This window comes from Mytilus galloprovincialis, chromosome 2, assembly GCF_965363235.1.
Source record: "Mytilus galloprovincialis chromosome 2, xbMytGall1.hap1.1, whole genome shotgun sequence".
NCBI classification, from domain to species: Eukaryota; Metazoa; Mollusca; class Bivalvia; order Mytilida; family Mytilidae; genus Mytilus; species Mytilus galloprovincialis.
Window position 1 is genome coordinate 99,936,556 of NC_134839.1, and position 24,290 is coordinate 99,960,845.

At 32.2% G+C, this 24,290-nt stretch overlaps 1 protein-coding gene across 2 annotated transcripts in view; it reads left to right on the forward strand.

The window, feature by feature from the left end:
- Positions 1-23,249, forward strand: part of LOC143065102 (RNA-binding protein 45-like) — a 37,971-nt gene extending 14,722 nt beyond the window's left edge. The window contains exons 10-14 of one of the 2 annotated variants that reach the window (XR_012975401.1): positions 1,709-1,958; positions 2,713-2,878; positions 10,793-10,879; positions 11,420-11,507; positions 23,181-23,249. Coding sequence is in view for 1 of the 2 variants with exons in the window: in XM_076238453.1 (XP_076094568.1) it covers positions 1,709-1,958; positions 2,713-2,876 (414 nt within the window). In the remaining variant the exon portion in view is untranslated. Of the gene's footprint in view, positions 1-1,708; positions 1,959-2,712; positions 2,879-4,211; positions 5,536-10,792; positions 10,880-11,419; positions 11,508-23,180 lie in introns of those variants that run through there. The other variant, XM_076238453.1, reaches the window with a different exon arrangement.
- The last annotated feature ends 1,041 nt before the right edge of the window (positions 23,250-24,290 follow it).

Genomic DNA, 24,290 nt, shown 5'->3' on the forward strand with positions numbered 1-24,290 from the left:
TACAACCAGGCCCTGTGAATAAGACAATCTGTAGTCTCACTAAGGACTAGGAAACATTCCATACAACCAGGCCCTGTGAATAAGACAAATCTGTAGTCTCACTAAGGACTAGGAAACATTCCATACAACCAGGCCCTGTGAATAAGACAATCTGTAGTCTCACTAAGGACTAGGAAACATTCCATACAACCAGGCCCTATGAATAAGACAATCTGTAGTCTCGCTAAGGACTAGGAAACATTCCATACAACCAGGTCCTGTGAATAAGACAATCTGTAGTCTCACTAAGGACTAGGAAACATTCCATACAACCAGGCCCTGTGAATAAGACAATCTGTAATCTCACTAAGGACTAGGAAACATTCCATACAACCAGGCCCTGTGAATAAGACAATCTGTAGTCTCACTAAGGACTAGGAAACATTCCATACAACCAGGCCCTGTGAATAAGACAATCTGTAGTCTCACTAAAGACTAGGAAACATTCCATACAACCAGGCCCTGTGAATAAGACAATCTGTAGTCTCACTAAGGACTAGGAAACATTCCATACAACCAGGCCCTGTGAATAAGACAATCTGTAGTCTCACTAAAGACTAGGATACATTCCATACAACCAGGCCCTGTGAATAAGACAATCTGTAGTCTCACTAAAGACTAGGAAACATTCCATACAACCAGGCCCTGTGAATAAGACAATCTGTAGTCTCACTAAGGACTAGGAAACATTCCATACAACCAGGCCCTGTGAATAAGACAATCTGTAGTCTCACTAAGGACTAGGAAACATTCCATACAACCAGGCCCTATGAATAAGACAATCTGTAGTCTCACTAAGGACTAGGAAACATTCCATACAACCAGGCCCTGTGAATAAGACAATCTGTAGTCTCACTAAGGACTAGGAAACATTCCATACAACCAGGCCCTATGAATAAGACAAATCTGTAGTCTCACTAAGGACTAGGAAACATTCCATACAACCAGGCCCTATGAATAAGACAAATCTGTAGTCTCACTAAGGACTAGGAAACATTCCATACAACCAGGCCCTGTGAATAAGACAATCTGTAGTCTCACTAAGGACTAGGAAACATTCCATACAACCAGGCCCTGTGAATAAGACAATCTGTAGTCTCACTAAGGACTAGGAAACATTCCATACAACCAGGCCCTATGAATAAGACAATCTGTAGTCTCACTAAGGACTAGGAAACATTCCATACAACCAGGCCCTGTGAATAAGACAATCTGTAGTCTCACTAAGGACTAGGAAACATTCCATACAACCAGGCCCTGTGAATAAGACAATCTGTAGTCTCACTAAGGACTAGGATAAAGCATACAAATATTCTTAAAGAAAGTTATCTGGAAACTATCCTAATCAAAGCCATTGACACAGAAACACAGATGGATTGGCAGAACATACCAAAGAAAAACTACAGATAAAATATCATTTATCATACATCACAACCCACACAAAACTCCTTATGAAGAAAAATGTTAATATGCCCAGAAGCATACAAAATCAGCCATTTAAAATGATACACAAGAAATCTCCAAATTAATCCAATTTTTTGGTACATCAAAAATAAAAATCGTATTTTCTTAAAAGTCAACTAACCCATTTTCCAGATGTTTTTCATGATAATTGATTTGATTATAATGGCTGATGTGAAATGTTTCTTTATTTGATTTTGAATTTTAGGCAGCTTTGATCTTAGAAAATGCAGGAATTAATCCAGATCGAGTTTTGGGTGGACAGCAAGCTTCTCAAGATACAGAGAGAGTTGGGTACTGTCCCATACCCCTACCCCCTCCTAAAAAGATGTTACCTGATGACACACCTGTTGCAAAGAGATTGTTTATTGTGTGTCAGCCATCAGGAACACCTGAAAAGATTTTAAGGGATGCATTCTGTAGAATGGGAAATCTGATAGATGTATATTTGTTACCAGGTAAAGTTCAACAAAATGTTTAGATTTTCTGATGCTCCAGTTACAACGCGTAATAAACTTATACCAGTTATTTTATGCCACATAACTTTTTGTAAAAAGATGAAAATGTTTTACTTTAATACAGGTGTTCTCATCAGTATAAACATTTGGTAATAGAATTATTGTCTGGTGAAAACACAAAACAGCTTTGTAATTTAAGAAAGTATATACATTTCTCTTTTAAATTAAGAAACAGTATATTGTAATAAAAGATATTTTGTATTGATGAAACTTCTGACGTCACCTTTTAATAATTATGCATATTGTTTATATTGTTTGTAATATGCCATATATATACACTGTACATGTATTTGATAATACTGATGAGCCGTAAGGCTCAAAGTTAATAATTTGAATTTGAATACAGGACTTCTATACTGTTATTCATGAATTGATCTTATTTAGGTTTTAATCTATTGTATGAGAAGTCTTGACAATTCTTGTTCCTCTTTATTCTAAATATGGACACAAAAAATTACCTTGTTTAAATCATGACTATTCAGAATTATAAATAGTTGGTTAGAAATTCTTCTGATGTAAAAATGCTTTTTGCATATGAAAGAGAATAAACTGAAATATTTGGTGTTCAGGACAGTATGACAAATATTAAAGAAGAGAGTTCAACTTATGTTTGAAGCTGTAAAATGGCTTAAGAATGACTTCACTAAACAGAAATTTTATATTAAGTTTACTAGCATTAAATTTATTATTTTAGCAAGAAATTATGGTTATGCTAAGTATGCAACCATAGAGTCTGCTATGAAAGCCATAGAATTATTACATGGACAAAACATTGGTGGAAATCGATTGAAAGTCATTGAAGCAGAACCAACACGAAAAGATTTTGATGATGAACCATATAAAAAACAAAGAACCTGAAGGTAAGAAGCCTATGTACATTTTGTCAGGTTTTTGCACTTCCTTCATATTCCCACTAGATTCTGGTTTAAAGCAATTGTAAGATTTTTAAACAATTTCACATTCCTGACATGACTAATCCACTGAAAAGGGGCATGCTTATAAGTTGTCAGTTATTCAAATACTTTTGTATTGTCATTTGTTTCTTTGATTGATTACCTAAAAGTAGTTAGTAATGGTTAAAAAAATAAACTGAAGTTACTTGAAGTTATAAAGTTTGAATAAAAGAATTCTAGGCTGATCTCATAAACTTGATGCTTTTATGGTTTTTTGAAAAACCATCTGTATCAGTCAAATTACAATTATGTGTTGCCATACAAATTGATTTAGTAGCCTAGAAAATAGATATCTAGCTTTGAGAATTGAAAGGTCAGTTTATCCTTTTCCAATATTATTTTTTTTGCAATTTTCATTATATTGTTAAGAAATAATTTGACTGAATTATGTTAAAAGTATATCCATCTTCATTTCTGTACATTTTTTGTTTGCATAATAATGTCAGCTATCATTTAAAACTTTATTTTATAATGAAGAGCCTTATCATGAGCATATATGTGTATATCAATACTCATGAGTTGTGACAGTATTGATATCTTTAAATACATATTTTCTAATTTAACGCAGGTCATATTAGTTTACAGACCATTAGGGTATCATCAACTATTTATAATATGATGTTCCAAAAATATTCTATATTCTATGTAACTTATTGACTAAACTAGCATTTACTTCATATAGCAGAGCTGTTCTGTAGTCTAATATGTGACGTGACAAGGGAACAGACTAAAGTTTTCAGGCATCCTAGGCATATTTGACCAATGTCCTGAATTTGGAAGTAGCAGGACTTGGTGACAGCATTGACTTGCTTTTCTATGCTCAATGTCCTATCAAAATAAACACCAAGTTTTTTTCCACACAGATGCATTGTTAACTATAGATCCGTCAAAAGACGGATGACAATTCAAAAATTCATTCACACAAGTTTTTGGGGTAAATAATATCAGTTCCGTTTTGTCTTGGTTCATTATGATATGACCTTTTCACATTATATGCCAAATGAGGGTTTTAATTCTGATTTCATTGTTCATTGAACATTGAAATACAGTATGTATGAGCTGGTATTTTTGTCATGCTGACACAGATTCCTGTTTATATTTGATTTTAGGCTATTTATGTAGTCACATATCCTTAAAAATATATTGCAGCTTTTTCAAATTATGACAGGCTTAGCTCTTTAATCTTTATTTTGTATGCTTACAATATTATATTTCATATTTTAATGCTTTTTATCCACAGACATTTTTACGTGACAGCTGGAGGAAGACTAAGACTTTTAACCTAATGACTCACAGCATTGGACTTAATAATGATGAACCGACAATAGTTTATGAATGAGTATCAAGACAATAGTGACTTCACCACTTGACAGATATTGTATACAGACAGACACAATACTGAAGAGGAATGTCTACAACAAAATACTTTACAATACATGACCAATGTGACATCCAGAAGGCTACTGACTTCTTATACCATGAAGACACATATAATCAAAATAAAATTACAGATAACTACTATCAAAAGAAATTTGACAAAATATTTTGACTTGACAAATTAAAATCCCAGGTTGAAAATTGAAATTAACATATTATTAAGTTCATACTAAGGTGCAAAAATTGGACCTAATGTACATTTTAAAGTTTTAACCTCATAGACAGCATCATATGATATAATTAAATTAAATTTTATTACGTTTTCTATATCTTGCCATATCTTTATGTCTGGACCCCATCTAAATTTATGTATCTATGTTATATAAGCAATTTTAACTATGGTTCACACGATGTTTTTATAGACTGTATATTTTTTTTTTATTAAAGGAGCTAATTCACACCTTTTTACAGTCTACAGTTAACATGTAACTGAAAAGATCATCTCTCTTTAATGGGTACTCTTTCCTGAATATTGTTTTTTTATAAACCATCTAAGAATGTTTTTTCTGGGACTATAACTTAAAAATTAAACTACCATCAAAACATTTTTTTTTGCCTTTCAGATCGAATTTGCATAAAAAACAAAAACATTTAAGCAGTGTATATTTTTATGAACATATAACAGTCTTAAACTCTGACAGCACTATTTTTTATGTTATAATTAAGGTATTTTGTATTTAAACAAGTAGTTGTTTACTTACCGATTATCCCATTTAAACATTACATACCTCTGTAAGGCAGGCACCTTAAAACAATTCTATATTTAGACACATTCAAAGTTTTGAAATCTTTTAAATGGTCAACAAGAAACTGAAAATCATTCTTGACTTGAGTTCACTTTAAAACCAAATGCCTTCCTTGGATAGATGTTATAAGGAAATATAACTAAAAACCCTGAACACTTTTCATTTTGAACAAATGTTGAAAGTTAAAATATATTTTGATTTTTCAGTTCACCACATTTGTTTTTAAACATTATTTTGAATTACTTGAAAACCTAGGACTTGGTTACCTAATTGGTTCATATTATCATTCATGTATAAAATCATTACTGTCATCATACTAAATGTTTTTTGTTTTAGTGTTTTTGTTGTCATAGAAACAATAAAATATTCAGAATTTTAAAACCTTTATCATTAACGTTGTGGATTTTGGGGTAATTCTTATTGCTACTGCAACTTATGTCGATCTTGCCCAATATTAAGGACATGTGATACTAACCAAACAAAGAGTTTGAGCAAATTTAGGGGATAATTCCAGTAAAGTCCTTCAGAAACTTTTGTAAAATGTATACCAATGACAGCAAATTTGACAAAGTCAACCACAAATCCCTGATTATCAAATAATACATACAAACCAATAAGAAACAACATGAATAACAGATGGGGACAGTTCCTGACTTGGTAAAGGCACAAAATTTGTAGACGTTAACCCAGTTTTATTTGTGAATAAACCTTTGCCTATCTAGACCATTTGCTGTAAATGTTAAAAAGAAAATATAGCACAGTCCAGCTACCAGCAGGTAAACACTGACTTGAACAAGGAAATGAATTTTGCATTGCATGAAAATACAAAATTTGTGAAGATGAGACTAAAGTAAAATGAGACATTAACACTAAAATCTACATCATCATTTGTTTATAATGGTAGGAGGATACACAGAAACAGTATTTGTAAAGTGGGCAAATATCACTTTCTTTGGTGAATGACTTATTTCATGGATCAGTGACCAAATTTATGCTTTCGGGTAAAGTTCATATCTCAGATACTATAAGCAAAGGTCAGCTAGATTTGGTGTATGAAATGATTGTAAGGTTTCATCTGAACTTGACCTAATTTTTATACGACCTCAAAAATTGAAAAAATTTTGGTCGTATATTGGTATCACGTTGGCGTCGTCGTCCGAATACTTTTAGTTTTCGCACTCTAACTTTAGTAAAAGTGAATAGAAATCTATGAAATTTTAACACAAGGTTTATGACCACAAAAGGAAGGTTGGGATTGATTTTGGGAGTTTTGGTCCCAACATTTTAGGAATCCCAAATAAGCATTTTCTTGGTTTTCGCACTATAACTTTAGTTTAAGTTAATAAAAATCTATGAAATTTTGACACAAGGTTTATGACCACAAAAGGAAGGTTGGGATTGATTTTGAGAGTTTTGGTTCTAACAGTTTAGGAATAAGGGGCCAAAAAAAGGGCCCAAATAAGCATTTTTCTTGGTTTTCTGACAATAACTTTAGTATGAGTTAATAAAAATCAATGAAATTTAAACACAAGGTTTATGACCACAAAAGGAAGGTTGGGATTGATTTTGGGAGTTGAGTACCCAACAGTTTAGGAATTACGGGCCAAAAAGGGGCCCAAATAAGCATTATTCTTGGTTTTCGCACCATAACTTTAGTATAAGTGAATAGAAATCTTATGACATTTAAACACAAGGTTAATGACCATAAAAGGAAGGTTGGGTTTGATTTTGGGAGTTTTGGTCCCAACAGTTTAGGAATAAGGGTCCCAAATGGTCCAAAATTTAACTTTGTTTGATTTCATCAAAAATTGAATAATTGGGGTTCTTTGATATTCCGAATCTAACTGTGTATGTAGATTCTTAATTTTTGGTCCTGTTTTCAAATTGGTCTACATTAAAGTCCAAAGGGTCAAAAATAAAACTAAGTTTGATTTTAACAAAAATTGAATCCTTGGGGTTTGATATGCTGAATCTAACAATGTACTTAGATTTTTTATTATTGGCCCAGTTTTCAAGTTGGTCCAAATCGGGGTCCAAATTAATCTTTGTTTGATTTCATCAAAAATTGAATAATTGGGGTTCTTTGATATGCAAAATCTAACTGTGTATGTAGATTCTTAATTTTTAGTCCCGTTTTCAAATTGGTCTACATTAAAGTCCAAAGGGTCCAAAATAAAACTAAGTTTGATTTTAACAAAAATTGAATTCTTGGGCTTTTTTGATATGCTGAATCTAAACATGTACTTAGATTTTTGATTATGGGCCCAATTTTCAAGTTGGTTCAAATCAGGATCCAAAATTATTATATTAAGTATTGTGCAATAGCAAGAAATTTTCAATTGCACAGTATTCAGCAATAGCAAGAAATCTTCAATTGCACAGTATTGTGCAGTAGCAAGAAATTTTCAATTGCACAGTATTGCGCAATAGCAAGAAATCTTCAATTGCACAGTATTGTGCAATAGCACATTTTTTCAATTGCACAGTATTGCGCAATAGCAAGAAATATCTAATTGCACAATATTGTGCAATCTTAGCAAGAAATTTTCAATTGGAGTTATCTTTCTTTGTCCAGAATAGTAGTTGAATCAACTTAAATCATTGTATATTCACTTTTACTACCAACTGATAAATTAAAACAATCTTTACCTTTCAGTGATAACAAGCACTTTATTTACATTTTAAGATGTATTTAAATGAGTAGTTATTGTTGCAAACTCCATTAGAAATTTGAATTGAGATCAGTTTTGGGAAAAGGGAAAGGGGGATGTGAAAAAAATGTGTGTGGGGGGGGGGGGGGTTAAATTTTTCTCATTTCAGATTTCATAAATAAAAAGAAAATTTCTTCAAACTTTTTTTTGAGAGGATTAATATTCAACAGCATAGTGAATTGCTCAAAGGCAAAAAAAATATTTTAAGTTCATTAGACCACATTCATTCTGTGTCAGAAACCTATGCTGTGTCAACTATTTAATCACAATCCAAATTTAGAGCTGAATCCAGCTTGAATGTGGTGTCCATACTTGCCCCAACCGTTCAGGGTTCAACCTATGCGGTCGTATAAAGCTGCACCATGTGGAGCATCTGGTTATGTTTCATAGGTCACTGTTATGTTTTTGTGGTTGGTCAGTTTCTCAGATGCTAAAGATAAAAGATTAGTTGTATTTTGTGTACATAGTCCGACAGGTTTCATCTGACCTTGACCTTCTTAGCTCACCTGGCCAAAAAGGCCAAGTGAGCTTTACTCATCACTTTTACTGGAAAATATGAAAGCTGGATGTCTGTGACATCACATACCAAACAATGATGTAATTTGTTTCAGTTGGGACCCGACTATTTAATATTCAGATTTATTTGAAAGAGATGCAAAAAGGATTAGAAGCTTGCATACATTAAACATGGATTTCATGTAAATTAAGTCATAATCACTACTGTCATAAATGAGGAATCCCAGTAGGGGTGTGATAAAGGGTCCACATAAAGTTGAGCGCAAAACACCAGACTTTATCAAATATTCATAACTTCTGTATTTACTACTTTTAAATATATGATTAATTGTGATATTGGCCATTCATTACCAAATTGAAATTTAAGCTACCAATTGTCATGTTTGTGCCTAATCAAACATAACATATAAATATTTTATGTACCTTGGCAGCAGTTTTACAGTACAATGTACAATTATATAATGCACTGAAAAAAGAACCATTTTAAATTAGACAAGCAAGAATTCAAAGAAAATGTGCAGGTGAGTATAAGTTGGAGCAGAAATTTAGTATTTTGATTCCCTTAAACATTATTGTTTTGTCAACAATGTTTGGTGTATGGAATGATCGTGAGATGTGAATGTCAGTTGGGGCAAGTTTTATCTGACCTTTATGGAATATACCTCATTGTTCATTGGTTAACCTAAAATTTTCATTGTTCTTTGGTCAACCTGAAGTTTTCATAAGTAGGCCAGTTTCTATCATCAATAGGTTAACATTATTTACATAGATCATTGATAAGTTTATGGGATAGTTGTAGTATAACTTTTATCTTAAATATTTTTAATATTAATCCAATCATCATCAGTAAAGCAGGCATGACATTCCAGCTTTTGCACCCTTGTATTCCTTAATCAACACAATGATTGCATTGACCTACATGATGACTGACCCTACAATGATTACTATAAATGTATCACGACTACAATCACCTAAAAGTCCATTTTGTCATTCTAAGGCCATTTAGAGATTATGATATGGTAAAGGTTTCGTTCAGAGCTTAGAAATGTGTTCCTGCAAATAAACCATATTTTTACATTCCTTGGTTGTATGTTGACAATTCAATGCAGATGCTTTTTTGTTGTAAATTCTGGACATTCAATCACTGTCTCATTGACATAACCCCTCAACACTTTTTTTATACGCCTGTCTAAGACAGTCCGTCCATCAGTCTGTCCAACATTGTCCACACTTCAGACATTTACTAAAAAACGCCTCTACCAACTTTTATGAAACTTTGTTGAATTGTTTATATCTATTGACGTAAGCTCCCTTTCAATTTTTATAAATTTCAGATTTTTCGTTTCCATGTTATGAAGTTTTATCCTTAAAAAAAGGGGGATTTTCCAGTTTGCAGACAATAACTAAAAAATGCTTCCATCAACTTTAATGAAACTTTGGTGAATTGTTCATATCTATTGATGTGCATACCTCGATAAAGGCCTGCAACTTAGAAAATCAGAAAATTAGTTAACTTAAATACTCTAAAAGATATCAAAATTATCTCCCCTTGACCACTGATCCTTTTCTCATGCATTTGAATTATTATTTTATGTTTCTTTAATCACTCTAATGTTTACGTCATGTTGTAATTAATGTTATGCTCTTAATGGGCCCTTTAATTTGGAAAATAAAATATTGTATTGTATTGTATTGACGTATGCTCCCTTTTGATTTTTATAAATTTCAGATTTTACGTTTCCCTGTTATGAATTTTTATTCTTAAAAAAAGGGGGGCTTTTCCAGTTTTTTTACCTGTCAAAAGTAAAGGTATACAATCATGATTAGAAATACATCTTGAACCCACGTGTGCTAGTTTTAAGGGTAATTGGAAGAAAAACATGGAGAACAAATAGACCACTTTCGAGTTCATCTGTCACCTGAAAAACTCGTCAATTATGCGCGCCTTTATGACGTCATTTACCAGATAGAGGGGCTCGCCTGTATCCCTGCATTATTAACGTTCATCAAGCATCTTAGTGATCATCGTTGAGATAAACTAGAAATAATAGTTGTTCTGTAGGTACTTAATGACAATTCCCTAATGACAGCAGTGCTGCTTGTCAATTTTGAGAATTCAATTTGCCGAATAATTCGTACAATATAGAATTATAGTTTTCCAACCACTCCCTCAACAGTAGAATGGAAGTGATGATGCCCCTAAACGCACAAATGACGTTCACTAAAACCAGAGTTTTTGACAGAAATGCATCAAACTCGAAAGTTGTCTATTAATTTGTTATGATGGACTAGCTGCAAAATAATGATAAGTTAATAAAAAAAAAAGTGTTGTAAGTCTTAGGTTATAATTTTCTTTTCTTAGATTTGAATATTTCTTTGTTCTTTAACAAAACACATTTATGATATTTCAGTATCCAACAGAGAATGATTGAAGCTCTGTATGTTGTATGTTAGATGTGATCAGCAGGTCTTCATCTTCACGGGAAACTCAGTGTTGGGTAAAAAGGTCTTTTTTTAATACAAAATAATATTCAAATCTGATAAATGTCATAGCATAATTCAACTGTTTAAACTCAAGTTAGTGTTAAATTTGACAGATTAGGTCAGTTACTCATTTACTGTCAATAATGGGTACCGTACATTTTATATTGTTGGTATGGTTGTTTATGGAATCACAATAAGGTATTCATGATAATATAAAATATGCAGATTGACAATCGCAATGAGAACTTTCCACACGAGAACAAATTACATTCATGTACTGGTAAGTGAGTTCTGTCGGACAGCATTCAACTGAAGCAAGTAGCTATAGGGGCATTAAAACATGTTTAAACCCTGATATATGGTGCTTTAATATAAAATACCATGTATGACTTTTTATTTGCAGTAAAGATTAACATAGTAAAATCTCATATGAATTACTGCTGTACCCTTATACAGTTAAAATTAACAATTTAGCCAACACCATTAAACATTAAAGACAAAGAATTCTTGTTTTGGAAACGATTGTCAACACTTTTCTATTGCCTTTTTTTCAGAGTCTGATTGCGTCAGAACTGTATTTGAATGTTAAAAAAATTCACATTTGGAGCCCAAACTTTGGACATGAAGCAAGAAATTTTAAAGGTTTGTATATCATGTTTCTCAATTGTATAGTTAGTTAAGTTTTTAAAAAGAATTCAGGAACTACTTCTTTAGCATTAAATACAGATAACGTGACATTTTTTCAGAACTGATTGTTTTTGTATATGTCCATACATCTTTTCTGGCAGTATGAGCACAATAATAACCTACAAACAAACTTTAGTTTGCCTCAACCAAATGTTATGAAACTTATGCTATTTACCACATAATACAGATCAAGTTTAAATTTTGGTGGCTTAACTTTAAACGTTCTAGAGTTATGCCCCTTTACAAATAGAAAAATTGCTGAATTTTTGTCTCCATTCTCCAACTTTAGTTTGCCTCAACCAAATACTATGAAACTTATACACAATTATTATTTTCACAAAATACAGATCAAGTTCGAATTTTTGGGGTGTCACTCTTATTGTTCTAAAGTTATGCCCCTTTACAAATGTAAAAATTGCAGAATTTTTCGGTGCCATTCTCTAACTTAAGTTTGCCTCAATCATATTTTATGAATCTTATCCACAATACTTATTACCACAAAACTTGGATCTAGTACAAATTTGAGTGGCTTCACTTTAACCGTTTTTATACGACCGCAAAAATTAAATTTGGTTGTATATTGGTATTGCGTCATCGTCAGCGTCGTCAGCATTGTTCGAAGACAGATGGTTTCCAGTTTAACTTTAGTATAGGGCAATAGAAATCAATAAAATTTTAACACAAGATTTATAAGCAGTAAAGAAAGGTTGGGATTGATTTTGGGGGTTAACAGTTAAGGAATTATGGGCCAAAAAGAGGCCCAGAAAGGCATTTTTCTAGTTTTCAGACAATAACTTGTGTTTAAGTGTATGGATCTCTCTGAAATTATACCACATGTTTCCATACCACAAAGTGATGGTTAGGAATTGCTTTTGGGGGTTATGGCTTAAACCGTTTAGGAATTAGGGGCAAAAAAGGGGATAAACAAGGGTGTCTTGGTTAATTGACAATTAAGACAATTTTAAAGCAGAGTAAGGGAGGTAATCAAAAAGTAATCCAAACATAATTTGTTGGATTACCTCCCTTACACTGCTTTAAAATTTTGTATAAAGAAATATTGTATTTTCTTGAAGTGGTTAGCTGTCAATTTACTTTAAAGGGGCACTAGCTGTCAAATTCATGTTCACTGATTTGACTCAAATTCACATACGTTATTTGTAACAATGTAAAACATTTATTCAAACCATCAAAAATCTAAAATAAATAATTTACAGGGCATAGTCTCGATTATATATAGCTTCGTTTTGTGTGTATTTTAGTCTAGATGCCATCTAATTAACTATCGAGTTGACCTCTGAATTGACCATATAAGCGATGTAAACATAAATATAGATATAAATATATTAAGCAACTTGTGCAATTGGATTTTTATAGGTCTGTTTAAATTCATATTTTAGATTAAAAATAAATGTTTATCATTGTTTATCATCGTTTTTACCTTATAAGAATGATTTTTTTGTGTGGATCGAAGCAGTCAATCAATGATTTACCTATGTTTCACTTTCTCACTTTCAATGTCGACATTCTTTGCCTTTAAATAACTGCATGTGTTATTCTATCTCTAGCTAAGGGGTTAAATTGAAGTTCACATGAATACGGATTTGATTAGGTCGAATTATTCACTTGCAAGTGAATAATTCATTATCGATGTTTTTTAGCTTAATTTGACAAAATTGAACCAGAATAAATTTAACAAATGTAAATTTGCTTAATAAAATAGATTATAAATCCTTGCCTGAATTCTATAAACAATTAATTAAAACTTGGGTAGAAGTAAAAGGAGGTCAAACTATCACTCCAAAAAACTTTCTTGAAGTTAGAAAACAAGTTATATGGTGAAATAATCTTATCAAAGAAAATGGGAAATGTCTGTTTTTTTTCAAAATTGGATTAGCAGTAATATTTTGTACATCAATAATATAATAGATGAAAATGAACACATCTCATCAAAAACTGTACTAAAAAATTTAAAGAACAAACAAGATTGGATTAGAGAATTTTCTTTAGTTAAAAATGCTATACCAAAGCACTGGCAAAATATTTTAAAACAAGAAAGCTCTTATAAAACTGTTGTCAATAAAAAGAAATCAGTGAACTTAAATATCCTACTAAAACATGAAATTTCACCAGACACGAGCAACAAAGAAATATACACGTCCTTACAAAGTCAATTTACGATTGATAAACCAACAGGAATTTTAATATGGGAAAACATTCTGCATAAAAAAATGTCTACAAAATTTAAATCCACATTCAACTTTATTTTTAACTACCTTGAAAACAACAAATTTAAAATGTTTAAATGGAAAATAATGCATTATATATTAGCCTGTAATGAATTACTTTATAAATGGAAAATAGTACCAAGTAGTTTGTGCTTCCATTGTAAACAACATGATGATTATAAACACTTCTTTTTTTCCTGTTCATATAATGTTCAGTATTGGCACAAAGTTGACCAGCTTTTAGCACTATTAAAAGTTGAAAAGCATATATTCCGTCTTGAAAGTTTAGTAACTGGCTATAAAATTGAAGATGAAGATTATTTTGATATGAACTATTTATTAACTATAATTTACTTTTCAATTTATAAAGCATATTACATGTCTGACAAGAAAGACAAGGTCATTGATATTTTTAAAATATTCCAAAATGAAATCAGGGACATAATTAACATTAATAAACTTAGAGAAAAAAAAATAAGAGAATCATACTTAAAACTTTGGAATATTTCGAATTTCTATAATTGCGAATCAAATTCAAGCTGTGACCTAGTTAGTTCATGACTGCACATGACATGCATGTGTCCGGTCAGGTGATATGCATCAAATGAAATTTGCTATTCTTCCCTTTTGTCATGTTTATATATAATTTATCATATCTATTATAGCTACACTGAATTAGTATTGTTATTAGTTTACACAATACAATGCTTGGATACTGCATTCATGAATCGTTAATTATACCACGTTTACTTTCGATCTTTTTTTTATCTTTGATTTGATACCAAAAAAATACCATTTACTGAAAAAAAATTATGTTGTTCATATAATGTGTGAAAGAACAACTGTCTTACCTAATCATTTAAGACTCCTTTTCACAATTACACGGAGTAAACTAACAAAATATTTCGAAATTCTACTGTCGGCTGAAAAGTCATGCTGTCAGTATCAAGGATCATCATCAATTTCACGGTTCAGTGAAGCTTCAATAAATAAATCATATACAGTTTAGGTTAAGAAACGTACCGTATTCTGGTATGAAATTGTACTCTGTAGAACTGATACTATGTATGTAATAAATACAACTAACTTTATAGATATACTTATTGAATATTTTTCCCTAAATATTCAATGACTAATTTAAGGGATACTTAATTGAAGCTGTAGATTGAGTAAATTGTTAACAGCAAAAGTGCAATAAAACTTTGATTAATTTAAAAAAAAAAAAAAAAAAAAAAAAAAGACAAAATTGAACCATTCTAGCTGCTAAAAGCGAATTATTATTTCATTATTTCACTTTCATTAATGATTGAACCAAAAAACCATACTTCAGATTTTTAGCTCACCTGGCCTAAAAGGCCAAGTGAGCTTTTCTCATCACTTGGCGTCCGGCGTCCGTCGTCGTCGTTAACTTTTACAAAAATCTTCTCCTCTGAAACTACTGGGCCAAATTAAACCAAACTTGGCCACAATCATCATTGGGGTATCTAGTTTAAAAAATGTGTCCGGTGACCCGGCCAACCATCCAAGATGGCCGCCATGGCTAAAAATAGAACATAGGGGTAAAATGCAGTTTTTGGCTTATAACTCAAAAACCAAAGCATTTAGAGCAAATCTGACATGGGGTAGAATTGTTAAACAGGTGAAGATCTATCTGCCCTGAAATTTTCAGATGAATCGGATAACCCGTTGTTGGGTTGCTGCCCCTGAATTAGTAATTTTAAGGAAATTTTGCTGTTTTTGGTTATTATCTTGAATATTATTATAGATAGAGATAAACAGTAGACAGCAATAATGTTCAGCAAACTAAGATTTACAAATAAGTCAACATGACTGAAATGGTCAGTTGACCCCTTTAGGAGTTATTGCCCTTTATAGTCAATTTTTAACCATTTTTCGTAAATCTTAGTAATATTTTACAAAAATCTTCTCCTCTGAAACTACTGGGCCAAATTAATCCAAACTTGGCCACAATCATCTTTTAGGTTAGTAGTTTGAAAAATGTGTCCGGTGACCCGGCCATCAAACCAAGATGGCCGCCATGGCTAAAAATAGAACATGGGGTAAAATGCAGTTTTTGGCTTATAACTCAAAACCCAAAGCATTTAGAGCAAATCTGACATGGGGTAAAATTGTTTATCAGTTCAAGATCTATCTGCCCTGAAATTTTTAGATGAATCGGACAACCCGTTGTTGGGTTGCTGACCCTGAATTGTTGGTTTTAAGGAAATTTTGCTCTTTTTGGTTATTATCTTGAATATTATTATAGATAGAGATAAACTAGAAACAGCAATAATGTTCACCAAAGTAAGATTTACAAATAAGTCAACATGACTGAAATGGTTAGTTGACCCCTTTAGGAGTTATTGCCCTTTATAGTCAATTTTTAACCATTTTTCGTAAATCTTGGTAATCTTTTACAAAAATCTTCTCCTCTGAAACTACTTGGCCAAATTAATCCAAACTTGGCCACAATCATCTTTTGGGTTAGTAGTTTGAAAAATGTGTCTGGTGACCCGGCCATCCAACCAAGATGGCTGCCATGGCTAAAAATAGAACATGGGGTAAAATGCAGTTTTTGGCTTATAACTCAAAACCCAAAGCATTTAGAGCAAATCTGACATGGAGTAAAATTGTTTATCAGGTCAACATTTATCTGCTCTGAAATTTTTAGATGAATCGGACAACCCGTTGTTGGGTTGCTGACCCTGGATTGTTAGTTTTAAGGAAATTTTCCTGTTTTTGGTCATTATCTTGAATATTATTATTGATAGAGATAAACTGTAAACAACAATAATGTTCAGCAAAGTAAGATTTACAAATAAGTCAACATGACCGAAATGGTCAATTGACCCCCTTAGGAGTTATTGTTCTTTATAGTCAATTTTTAACAATTTTCATAAAATTTGTAAATTTTTACTAACAATTTCCACTGAAACTAATGGGCCAAGTTCATTATAGATAGAGATAATTTTAAGCAGCAAGAATGTTCAGTAAAGTAAGATGTACAAACACATCACCATCACCAAAACACAATTTTGTCATGAATCCATCTGCTTCCTTTAATATTCACATAGACCAAGGTGAGCGACACAGGCTCTTTAGAGCCTCTAGTTAATATATCTCGTAGCTAGTGCCCCTTTAAGAAGTTACTATTCAATTTATGCTGATGTATTGACTTTCTATTATAAGACTTTTGAATTAAAAGATTGAATTGAAATTATGACCATAACTTGAAAGAAAGAATTGTTTTTTTAAAGGCAGTGCTTTAAGGCCTGACTTTCAAGTCATGAGGTTCATCTTTTCATACGCAATCTATGCAGGGGGTCTTTTGGCCAGAAACAGATCCGGAAATGTTCGAATTTCTCCTCTTCTTTTTATGGTATGATATGGTTTTTGTTTCTTTCATTTACATTGGGGACTAAAGAAACGATCAGTGTGTATTGTTCGTTTTATAGAACTTGTTATTAATGTGTATTTTGCATTATAAGCAGTCAACCTGACTACAAACTATCATTACTTGTATTCCGTGTGGAAAGAGGTCGGGTCAATTTCGAGTGTTATCTGACATCTATAGATTTTTTAATTAGTTCAGACGTTGATATAACAATGAAAAGTCGACTGAACATGATTAATATTGCATCTTCTATAATTCAAAGCGGAATTCGGTTTATAAACGAGAAACCGTAAAGCGTTTTCAATTTCGGTATTAGTTATGTATGTTGTCTACGTATTATCCTGGTTCCCGGTACTACGTTCCGGGTATTAGCTATTTGATATATCTGATGTGTAACATTACGATCAGGTACCAGCCAATCTACGTGTGTATGTGTACATGATTTCCCGCCAAAATGACCGACTTACAGCTATGGAAAAATAGTCCATAAACTTTCCGTATAATGATATGCAAATTCATAATTACAGCTTTTACATTAATGCTAGCAAGACAAATCTTTGTTTGGCTTGCTTGCTTTGCTTGTATCAATGTTTGCTCAAGCATGGCAATTAAGATAGGCGGGGCTTCAGCTTGTATACATCATACTTAAATTTTATTGGACGTTATGTAGGAGGTTAAGGACACTAAATTTTAAAACATCACAGGATGACAAATATAAAGCGCAATCGTAGAAATGGAAGTAAAAAAAATGTATTTTTTTTTCTCGAAGATATGCATTTTCATCATCCAACTTAAAAGACTGTCGTCAAGTACTTTTAGTAAAACAAAATAGCTATTCGAACACACCTACTCTGATTTTGCGATTCATTACATAGGTATTTCATTTGACCCATATATTTCATCTTTTAGTACTGTGATTTTGTTATGTTATAAAGTCAACTTTGCTATATAAAAATGATAGAATCTGAAGCGAGATGATGTATCAAATATTCTTGCTTTGTACGTTTTCAAGACAAAATATTCATCTCAAACACACCTTAACATAAGAAGGTGAACTCGCTTTTCTAATAAAAGGGATAAATTAAGTAGGGTGGAAATGACTTAATTCATCCCGTTTATTTATTATGTCCATTGTTATTGAATATTGCGCACATTGGATTAATTTTTGCTTGTAAACTTTCAAACTGATTATTCTTTGTTTATAGAGAAGGCGATAAATGCTTTCTGTAATGTTTACTATAGTAACATTTGCATAAGTTTTCAATTTATCTATTACATAGTTAAGCAGAACAATTAGATATCGAGTCGAAGTCATGGTTATCTATCAAGTTGGATGAAGAAAATGCATAACCTCCGATTTTTTTTTAAATTACCACGGACGGAGAACATTTCAATCTATAAGTTCAGTTATTTCCGTGTATGCCCTTCTGATTATGCGACTCAAGAAAAAAAAATCAAAAAATTGGTAACAATTGTATCAAAAAGAGAAAATCGAGTGCACCTTCTTATGTTATTGTGTGTTTGAGATGAATATTTTGTCTTGAAAACGTACAAAGCAAGAACATTTGATACATCATCTCGCTTCAGATTCTATCATTTTAATTTATATAGCAAAGCTACAGGTTGTAGGGTCAAATGAAATACCTATGTAATGAATTACAAAATCAGAGTAGGTGTGTTCGAAAAGCTATTTTGTTTTACTAAAAGTACTTGACGACAGTATTTTAAGTTTGATGGTGAAAATGCATATCTTCGAGAGAAAAAAATCTTTGTTTGGCTTCCATTTCTACGATTGCGCTTTATATTTGTCATCCTGTGATGTTTTAAAATTGAGTGTCCTTAACCTCAAACATAACGCCCAATAAAATTAAAGTATGAAGTATACAAGCTGAAGCCCCGCCTATCTTAATTGCCATGCTTGAGCAAACATTGATACAAACAAAGCAAGCAAGCCAAACAAAGATTTGTCTTGCTAGCAGTAATGTAAAAGCTGTAATCGTAACTTTTTTTTATCTTTATATAATAAATATAACAAAATGGATTCCACAAAATTGAAAATAGCATTATTTTACGAGGATTTATAATATTTTTTTCACTTCCGGGCGCAGTAATACGTATGTTTTGAAGAACTCGAAGAAATTGACAAAGTGAATTGAGAAGGAAACGGATAGATATACGTCCTTGCTATCAGGTAAAACAATTTAAATGTACAGAAAAAACACATTTACTTCACACAAATAGTACAGGCTTAAGCATTTTATTGTCTTATACACGACTGTAGTCTAGTGTTTAAACGACGGCGGTGACCTACAAGGTACGGGTCATACTGGGTCAAGTCTAAATATGTAAACATATCCACGTGCTATTAGGTAGAAAGCATCGTAATGCAATATCTACAATTTTTTCCTCCTTTATACATCGTTTAACCAGATATATTTCTCTTTCAAATACACTTAAACACGGGTTGTATGTACGTATCTTTTCTAGTGTTTTCTTGTCCTTATTAAAGTTCATTTGTTGATGTTTAAATATTTTTGAACGACTGAACACAGGAGTGAATGAATGCAACAATTATATATACCGAAGACTTGGGCTGTACAATGATAGTGTACGTATATCATACTGATAATTATTCTAGCATTTATTATGTTAATTTAGGATGTAATGACAGGAATTCATGAACTATGCCTCAGGCTTTCTGAAAAAATATCAATGACAATTTAAACAGGAACAAAACATTGACACGAATGATGCTCTCTTCTATGTTATAGTTATTTAGGTATGTGTGTTGCACAAGTTTCAAAAAAGCTTAAGTTATAAAACTTTTTTTCAGGGCACAAACCCACTTTAAAGAGACTTGTCTACTGCCATACCCATCCTATTTTCATGCATCATTTGCAAGCAAGAGACTGAATGGTTTGCAAAATTAAAAATCAGGACGGTGTCAATTAAACCAAAAGAACTAAACTGGATGAATATTGTAGGAGAAATCTAAAGGAAAGTTTTGATTTGTGAAATTGGTTTTCCTGAAAAGTCATTCATCCTAGCCTGCAGAAAGGAACTATAACTGTCCACCACCAACTGACGAGCTAATGTTGAGCTTCACATATGGAATTACTCAAATACCATCAATGTCTATGTTTTCAGCACAGATTTCACAAGTTATGACACAGCTGTGCTTTTTTTTTATACCTGTTAAAGAGTTGTATACTAAATTTTATTTTTTTATCAATAAATATATCTTGTCATGCTTGTGTCATTTAAGAACTTGTATTTTGCCAAAAGATGCATACTAGTGAATGAAAGTGGTGCAGTTCATTTTGCTTTGGTATATAGAATTGAATTACAATTGTTCATGTTATTGGAATGCATATAAAAATAAGGAGATGTGGTACAATGTATATACATGATATTTAGTGAGTTTATCAAGCAAAAGTGAATAAGAAATAGGTATAAGCAGTTACAGGTACTACTGTACAATCTCAAACAATGAGAAAAACTCATACCGTAAAGAGAATTTCATATTTACAAGTAAGTTTTGTTTTTGCGTTGAATAATTTTCTTCTATTGTTTTAATTGCAAATATGGGAAGTGGTTAAAATGCTAATGAGACAGCTGTTATGGCCACAGAGCCTTAATTGAAAACTTCTTTTTCATTCATACCGGTAGATTTGGCCTGGAGTTAGAAACATATCTGTCAACTTTTCAAAATGCACATGGGGGTTTTACGTGAAAGATGGTTCATATAGTCATACAAAACCTTCAAGGGGGCCTTCAAATGGAAGCAGGACAAGTCGCCCCACTGGCTAATCGCCCACTTTTAAAAAAACCGCCACAAACTGATTTATCAAATCGCCCCACATGTGAAATTGGTTAAATCATGTTAAATATTACTCCTGCCAACCCGCCCTACTTATAAAAAAACTGTAATATTTAGATTAATATATATATATATAATTAAAAATAAAAACTCGCACCACTTTAATGAAAACTAATCTACACAGAATACAAACAAACCGAAAATTTATTTAATTACTATTATTGATATACTGAAATTATAATTCTAAAAAAAAAAATGTATTGTTGAAGAATAACTAAGTTTTGAAGCTTAGTTATTTGCATAACAATTGAAAAGGAACCTGTTAATTGTATCATAATGCAATATAAGGAATTTAACTTATATTCAACAGGATAACATCTTTTTCCATAAGTGGGGAGAGTTGGCATTACTAAATTCATCCTGGTTAATAATATATTTATCTAGATTTCACCGATTTCCATTAGGTGGGACCAGTAAGCAGGAGTAATATTTATGGAATTTAACTTATATACAACGGGATAACATCTTTTAACATGAGTGGGGCGAGTTGGCATTAGTAAATTCTTCCTGGTTAATAATATATTTATCTAGATATTATCGTTTTCTATTAGGTGGGGCAAGTTGGCAGGAGTAATATTAAGGGATATAACACATTTCACAAGTGGGGCGATTTGGTTATCCAGGTTGGGGCAGTTTTTTTTTAAAGTGGGGCGAGTTAGTGAAAAAGTGGGGCTATTTGCTAATGGGGCGATTTGTCATGGATTCCCTTCAAATATATTCTAATGTGGTTTTTGGCTTCTTCGTGCATAAACAAGCTCATTGCCATTGTTGAATTAATTGTTTTCTTTAAAATAGTCGACAAAATTGCTCTTACAAAATTTCCATTTGGGAACCTCGAGATCGATGGGGGAAATACTCTGCAAATACTGACAGTTGGCAGGTATGGTCATCAAAAAAGTTGATGTGTTACTATGTACATTTACCATTATGTTACTTGATGTTCTTGCTATACACACAGTACAGAGACTAGTCAATCTTTGTGAACTATTTTTTATGGGAGTCATAGAATATGCGTATACAATCAATAATTAAAAAAAGTCTATTTATATTGAAAAGGAAAAGTTCTTATATGTCTAAAGAAGAGGGACAGTCAAACTCATAAATTTAAAGCAAACTGACAAGGCCATGGCTAAAATTGCATTTCATGGCGAGGCACAGAAAATATACTGTAAACAGTAGACTATAGATATAGGTGAATTAGGTACAAAAGAACTCTAAATCTTAAATTCTACAAACCACCTCTGTTCTATGGAAGATAATGATATATAACTGGACTAGAAATACACACAACCTGTAATTAACTGCCTTTACAGCGCTTTCGCGCTTTGATTAAAAATTGGGCGGGGGAGGTGAAATTTTTTTTTGGAGGGGATAGTGTTGTAAAATAAATTTGGGAGGGGGGGCTGGGGGGATACAATTATTTTTTTTCGGGTTGGGGTAAATATGCAATAGCATAGTGTATTGCATAAAATCAAAAAAAAAAGGGGGGTATTTTTTAAATTTTTTGGGGGGGAGAAGGGGGGGGGGGCAATTTGCAACAGCATAGTGTATTAGACAAAAGCAAAAATTGAGCATTGCATTTTACCAATTCTAAGTTCTTTGACTACAGTTGTTCTGTGTCCGAAACCTATAATGTGTCAAATATTTAATTACAATCCTAATTCAAACTTGTATCGAGCGTGAAAATTGTGTCCATTTTTGCCTCAACGGTTCAGGGTTGGACCTCTGCTGTCGTATCCAGCTGTGTTTGGCGAAGCAATTTTTCAGTTATGTCCAGGCCTTTATAACTTTATGTTTATTTGACAATACATTTGAAAGAATGGAACAAAACCGTTGTTGCTAGACAAGCGTTTGAAACAAGATTTTATTAATTCTTACAATAATAGTCACTTGATTTTTTGCAACATACAACACACAATATGCATATAAGTCAAATTGTAGAAAAGTCAAAAACTTGAAATTACTTGAACTACCAATTCATTTATTTATCATTTGGTAAAATTTTGAATTTTATTGAAAAAAATATCAAGAAATTTGTTATTTAACATAGTAAAATCTCATATTATTGCTTTACCCTTATACAGATAAAATAAACAATTTTGTCAACACTTTTCTATTGCCCTTTTCAGATTGCGTCAGAATTATATTTGAAATACACATGTTCCCTTCATCGTGACAGGAAGCAAGAAATTAAAAAGGTTTGTATACTAGTAAGTTAAGTTCTTAAAAAATTCATAAACTGCAAGAGACTTTTGAGTGACATTTATTCAGAACTTTATGTTTTTATACATGTTCCATGCATCTTTTCTGGTTTCACAAGCAAAATAACAACATACAAACAAAGAATTTCAGTGATTGTCTTTGGTTCATGTCTCTGTCTTATTTGTTTTTATACGACCACAAATGTTTTGCGGTCATACAATGTTATGACATTTGGTCTCCAGAGTTTGTGAGTAAGTGTATGGATCTCTATGAAATTAAATCACAAAACATATCACAAAAGGAAGGTTGGGATTGGTTTGCATGGTCATTGTCTTAACTGCTTAGGAATTAGGGGCCAACAACAAGCAATTTTCTTGTTTAGGACTATAACTTGAGAAAAGGTGTATGGATCTCTATGAAATTGTACAACAAGGCCCTATACCTCAAAAGGAAGGTTTAGAATAATTTTGGGGGTTATGGGTATTACCAATTGGAAAAAAGGGTCCAAAAACAATACTTTTCTTATTTTTTGTATAAATTGGTTATTAGTTTAATTCAATTGTTCAATAGTTCAAGGGGCCTATGTGGCCGAGTGGTCTAAGTAGTTACTACTATTATCACTAGCCAGTCAACACTGAGGTTGTGAGTTTGAACCCCGCTCGTGCGGGTGCATTCAGTTCAATCTTAATTGACTAGGGTTGTCAGTTTTCCTATCCAAGGTCTGTGGTTTTCTCTGGGCACTCCGGCTTCCTCCACCAAAAAATACTGGCCACCACGAAATAGCCTAAATGCAGTGCTTAAAAGTGGCATTAAAACACCAAAAATCAAAATCAAATCAATAGTTCAATTCATTTGTATAGTAAGTAAAGTTCTTAAAGAATTTAGGAATCTACAGGTGACTGATTGACATTTATTTAAAACTTTGTTTTTGTACTTGGAACATGTACATACATCTTTCACATGCACATATTTCCCTTGTAATTGGTCATAGAATTATTCTCCTTAACCTGTTTTTTATTATTTCAGAAAAAGAAGAG